The 5,987-nt window shown below is 59.9% G+C and overlaps 1 protein-coding gene across 1 annotated transcript; it reads right to left on the bottom strand.

The window, feature by feature from the left end:
- Positions 1-733: 733 nt before the first annotated feature.
- Positions 734-1,396, bottom strand: LOC113997876 (zinc finger protein 572-like; the record flags this gene model as incomplete). Its single annotated transcript, XM_027740077.2, is given in 1 exon segment — positions 734-1,396. A coding segment is annotated over 1 exon segment (663 nt), but the record flags the coding sequence as incomplete, so codon positions are not given.
- Between the last annotated feature and the right edge of the window lie 4,591 nt (positions 1,397-5,987).

Below are 5,987 nucleotides of genomic sequence, written 5' to 3'. Positions count from 1 at the left end.
TGTTGGGGGGGGGGGAAATGGGGATTGAGGGAAAAATGGGAAAGTGGGAGTTACAGGGAGAAGGGTGGAAAAGGGGGATAGTCTGGTGGGTTCAACAGTCCCATTGAGGTCTTTGGACACAGGGGTGCATGGAAAGTGTGGTGGCCCCCCTGAGCTCCCAACTTCCTGGGGGGTGCTGGGGGTGCTGTATCCAATCTCACTTGCATTATGCCAACAGTTGCAATTTAGAGGAATTACAGAGGTGTGACTGAAACACTTTTGTCGCCCAGATTTTAATAATGGCAAAACAGATCTATTGATAGAAATGAGTTAGTTATAGTTACAAATGATCAGACAAAAGATCTTCATCAGAATTATTTACTGCACAGTACAAACACCAAGACTACAAGGAGTACAGGATAAGATAGGACAGTGCTCTACACTAAAGCAATTGTTGAAGCAATTCTACTCAAACTGCCACAAAAGCAATAATTCTTAATTAGAGATGGATGGAACTTCCCCAGACCAACGCTCGGGAGGAGATCTCTGCTCTCAACCTCCAGGAGTGACCCTGGGGGGGGTCCCCAGCCAAGGCAGGAATCTCCACACACACCCCGAAAAGGGTTCTGTTGGAAGAATGTGTCCCTGGGAAAGGGGACTGGCCCTTTGCGGTCAAAAGGGATGGAGTGACAGTCACTGGACTCCAGGGGTTGCCTCACCATCAGGGGCTTCATTCGGGGTGGAAGCAGCGGCCGAAGCTCTTCCCGCAGTCGGGGCACTGGTAGGGCTTCCCTTACTGGTGGGTCCGTTGGTGTCTGGTCAAGGTAGAGCTCTGGGTGAAGCTCTTCCCACACTCCCCACACTTGTAGGGCCTCTCACCGGTGTGCATGCGCTGGTGCCTGATGAGGTTGCAGTTCTGCTTGAAGCCCTTCCCGCAGTCGGTGCAGCGGAAGGGCCTCTCATCCGTGTGCGTCCGCTGGTGCTGGATGACATGTGAGTTGTTCTGAAACCTCTTCCCACATTCCAAGCACTTGTAGGGCCGTTCTCCAGTGTGGATGCGCTGGTGTTTGATCAGGTAAGAGTTGACTCTGAAACTCTTCCCACATTCCAAGCACTTGTAGGGCCGTTCTCCAGTGTGGATGCGCTGGTGTTTGATCAGGTCGGAGCTGTCCCTGAAACTCTTCCCACATTCCTGACATGGGTATGGCCGTTCTCCAGTGTGGATGTGCTGGTGTCGGTTAAGGTTGGAGCTGTCCCTGAAACTCTTCCCACATTCCCCACAAGTGTATGGACGTTCCCCAGTGTGGATATGCTGATGGCAGAGGAGGTTGGTGCTCTTCCTGAAGCCCTTCCCACATTCCAAGCACTTGAAGGTCTTCTCCCTGCTGGGAGGCTGCTCAGGGACCACCAGGTCAGAGCTCCCCCTCAAGCTCCGGCCGCCTTCCCGGCACAGGCTGGCTCTTTCCTCCTCAGAGCACCCTGGGATGGCTTTGGAGCCCCTCCTGCGGGGGGATCTCCGGCCCTTTTCCTCCCCGCTGCCTTCCTGCGCCGGGGAGCCCTTCAAAACGGCCTCTCCCACCAGGGTCTCACGGGGGGATTTGTCCTCCGGGCTCTCCCTCCTCACCTCGGGGCCTGGGGCAGGAAGCAAGAAGGACAGGCAGGGGATTTGCCTCCGGCCCACAGGGAAGGCCAAGGACATCCCCCCAACTCCGGCCCCGGCAGGACGGCGGCGCCAGCGGGGTTGTCCTGCAGCCGGGGCCATGCTCGGCTGACAGAGCCAGCACAACACCCGCCCAAAGGGACACTGACTTCCTCCTCACCTGCCTGGGGGGACCAAGGCATCTTCCTCTTCCTCGCAGCCTCCTCCTCCATCCGACCAAGCTTTGGGAAGGACAAATCCTGATGGGGGGAAAACAAGGGCTGAGCGCGTTGGCTTGGGGGTTCCTCCTGCCCAAGTCCATCTCTAGAACTCACCGGGCATCCTGTGACCATAAAAACCTCCAAAACACCAAGATTCAGCCCAGAAAAACCCAAACCTCTGAGATTCAGGCAAAAACCCTCTCAAAACATGCAAGAAGACCCTCGCCCACCCAAACTGCAAAAAGTTGAGATTCAGCCAGAAAATACTTTAAAATATGAAGGTTAACCCAAAGAAATTCTCCCAGGAGTTACCCCTCTCTGGTCTGTCGCCTCTGGGGTTGGGAACAGATTCCCTCTCTGCGATGCTGGGGGTCCCAGTCAGGGATGCTGGCAGCATTGGGGGTTCCAAGGGTCCCTTCTCCTCTGACTCTCGCCTTCGGGATGCCAAGTTCCCAGACATTCCCCCTCTCCAGGTTCTCCACTCTGTTGTCCCAGGGATCCCAGGGGTCCCCACTGTTCAGGCTTCCCCTTCTCCATGCCCCCTGTTTCAGGCTCCCGGGGGTCCTGGGGCTCCTCCCTCTCCGTGCTCCCCCCTCCAGGCTGCCGGGGGTCCCCCAGCTCTGCCATCGCCCCGCTCCGCCCTCCACACTCGGCAGCTCCCGGGCTCCACACCCACCCCCGGCACTCCCGGGGGGCCCCAAACCCGCTGTGTCCCCCCCGCCGGCACCGGGCTGACAATGGAGCCGGCGGGGCCTGACCCAGCAACACCAACCCCCACCGTGGGGGGGACCCACACAAGGGCCAGCTGTGCCCAAGGCAACCAAACAGCCCCACAGGCCAGGGGACACCAGAGGCTTCCCCAGGGCAACAAGAGCAGGGAGCGGATCAGGCCCCTGACACGTGGGCGGGCTCTGGGTTCAGCCTGACCAGGGGCAATTTGGCACCAACAGCACAGCCCCAACTCCTGGCTCAGCACAGGGGGCCCGAGCAACCCCCTCTCCAGGCTCTCACAGCTTCCCCCTCTCTCCACCCTCCACCACTTTCCAAGGATCAAGTCATGGAGACAACAAGGCACCCCCAATGCACATCCACTCCCACTCTCCCTCCTCCCCCTACCCCTCCTCTCCCACCGCTTTCCCAGGCTGTTCTCCAGTGTGGATGTGCTTGTGCCTGACGAGGTTGGAGTTCCGGTTGAAGCCCTTCCTGCAGTCGGTGCAGCAGAAGGGCCTCTCATCCGTGTGTGTCTGCTCATGCAGGAGGAGATTGGAGCTGGTCCGAAACCTCTTCCCACATTCCAAGCACTTGTAGGGCCGTTCTCCAGTGTGGATGTGACGATGGGTGCAGAGATTGGAGCTACGGTTAAAGCTCTTCCCACATTCCCCACACGTGTAAGGACGTTCCCCAGTGTGGATGTGCTGGTGTTGGAGCAGGGCGGAGCTACGGTTGAAGCTCTTCCCACATTCCAAGCACTTGAAGGGCTTCTCCCTGCTTAGAGGTTGTTCAGGGACCACCAGGTTGGAGCTCCAGTTCAAGCTCCAGCCGCCTTCCCAGCACTGGTTGGCTCTTTCCTCCTCAGAGCACCCTGGGATGGCTTTGGAGCCCCTCCTGCGGGGGGATCTCCGGCCCTTTTCCTCCCCGCTGCCTTCCTGCGCCGGGGAGCCCTTCAAAACGGCCTCTCCCACCAGGGTCTCACGGGGGGATTTGTCCTCCGGGCTCTCCGTCCTCACCTCGGGGCCTGGGGCAGGAAGCAAGAAGGACAGGCAGGGGATTTGCCTCCGGCCCACAGGGAAGGCCAAGGACATCCCCCCAACTCCGGCCCCGGCAGGACGGCGGCGCCAGCGGGGTTGTCCTGCAGCCGGGGCCATGCTCGGCTGACAGAGCCAGCACAACACCCGCCCAAAGGGACACTGACTTCCTCCTCACCTGCCTGGGGGGACCAAGGCATCTTCCTCTTCCTCGCAGCCTCCTCCTCCATCCGACCAAGCTTTGGGAAGGACAAATCCTGATGGGGGGAAAACAAGGGCTGAGCGCGTTGGCTTGGGGGTTCCTCCTGCCCAAGTCCATCTCTAGAACTCACCAGGCATCCTGTGACCATAAAAACCTCCAAAACACCAAGTTTCAGCCCAGAAAAGCACAAACCACCCAGATACAGGCAAAAAAATCTCTCAGAAATAGTAAGAAGATCCTCATCCCCCCAAACCGCACAAAGCGGAAATTCAGCTGAAAAATACTCCAAAATATGAAGATTATCCCCCTCTCCCTCCCCGTAGCCCCCCTCTCCCACCCCTTTCCCACCCGCCCCCCAAAGTCCGGCTCCCCCCAGCTCCCTTTGGGGGTGACCCACCGCCCCTCACGCTCCCTTTGGGGGTCCCACCCGCTCTTTTCGCTTCTCTCGCCCCTTTCCCATCGTGGCCGCTCCGCTCACCCGACAGCGGCAGGAAGGGCAGGGACAGGGGCGGAGCAGCAACAGCAACAGCAGGAGAACAATCGTCCCCCATCCCATGGATGCCCGGGAAGGTGGAACTCATCCCAAATATCCTGGGGGGAGCACGGGGGATCGTGACATACTGGGGCTGCCAGCACAGATTTCCCTGCACAGTCTGCAGGGAGTCAAGCTCTGGAGAGGAGATTGTGCCCCATGCATGGGATTGCAGAGGTTCCCTCAGGTCCCCAGCAGGAATCAGCAACCAGGAATAGACACAAAAGGTCCCTCTGAAGATTTCGGGGGGAGTGTCCTGTAGGGAGGGGACAGTGTCACCCCACCAGGGCAGGGCTGGCAAGTGGGAGGCTGCTCCAGGGGTCTGCAAGAGGCCTCCTGCTCTGCTCGGCCCCACCAGTGCCTGGTACCAACAGCCCCGGCTGCCCCCGGCCCTGGGCAGCTCTGCTGCCACAGGCTGTGCCCTCACCGTGGCCCTGCAATGGCCCTGCCTGTCCCTCACCCGTGGCCCTGCCCGTGGCCCTGTCCCTTGGCTCTCTCTCTGCCAGCTCAGTGTGGGGCACACGGGCTGGGGGTCCCTCCCAAGCCCCCCGGGCAGCCGGCGTTGGCTGGGGGGATGTGAGGGCTGGGCCTGCTCAGCACAGCCCCGGCCTCGTGCCCAGCGCCTCTTTCCTGACCCACACAAGACCTTCCCGGCCCCCCCAGGGCTCCCCTGCTGCTGCCTCTGCTCCTGGCCCTGCCTTTGCTGCTCCCTTGGCTGGGGCAGCGGCTGCAGGGGGGGATGGCAGCAGCTTCAGCTCCACGGCACTTCCTGGGGGGAGCTCAGCCCGGGGGGACGGGCAGGGACCTGATGGGGATGGACAGGGGCCCAGCAGGGACAGACAGGGCCTGCAGGGGAAGGCACAGGGACAACCTGGCCCCCCACACTGCCAGGGCTGTCTCTGCTCCTCCTTGCAGGCTCCGTGGCCAGGCACAGTTTGTGTTCCTGGGTGCCCACCATCTCAGCACTTGGAGACGCTCAAATCAGCGCCCGCAGCTCTGCAGCAAAGCCCCAGCTCACCTGGCACACAGGGGATGGACACAGCACCTGCTCGGGGATGGGCACTCACAGCTTTGTCTCTTCCCCACCACGGGGCTCTCCTTCCTCAGCAGCACCTCTGCCTTGCACTTATTCTCAGCCTCACCTCAGGGACAGCTCTGGGCTCACCTCCGCGCCACTTCTCAGCCTCACCTCAGGGCCTGGGCTCAAGGACAGGAACCTGCAGGGAGGGGACATCAGGTGCAAGCTCAGGGCTGCCTGCTTGCACTGCCCTCTGGGCTTCTTTCTCCTTCTACAACCAGCCCACAACTTAGCCTGCTTTTCTAACACCACACATTTACAGACTAACCTTGGAGATAGATATGGACAGACATCTCTATCACCCTGGGGATAGAGCCTCAAGCATGTGCTGCCATAGGAATGGCAATCACAGAATCACAGAATCAGCCACGTTGGAAAAGACCTCCCAAATCATCAAGTCCAACCCTGGATCCAACTCCGCCGTGCTTCCCAGACCATGGCACTGAGGCCACATCCACTCTCACCTTCAACACCTCCAGGGACGCTGACTCCACCCCCTCCCTGCCCAGCCCATTCCAAGGCCTGATTGCTCTCTTGGGAAAAAATTGCTTCCTAATATCCAACCTAAACCTCCCCTGGCACAGCTCAAGA

The sequence above is a fragment of the Pipra filicauda genome, unplaced genomic scaffold, assembly GCF_003945595.2.
Source record: "Pipra filicauda isolate LSUMZ 115617 unplaced genomic scaffold, ASM394559v2 scaffold869_size122945_pilon, whole genome shotgun sequence".
Lineage (NCBI taxonomy): Eukaryota > Metazoa > Chordata > Aves > Passeriformes > Pipridae > Pipra > Pipra filicauda.
This window is presented reverse-complemented; position numbering and strand designations above follow the sequence as displayed.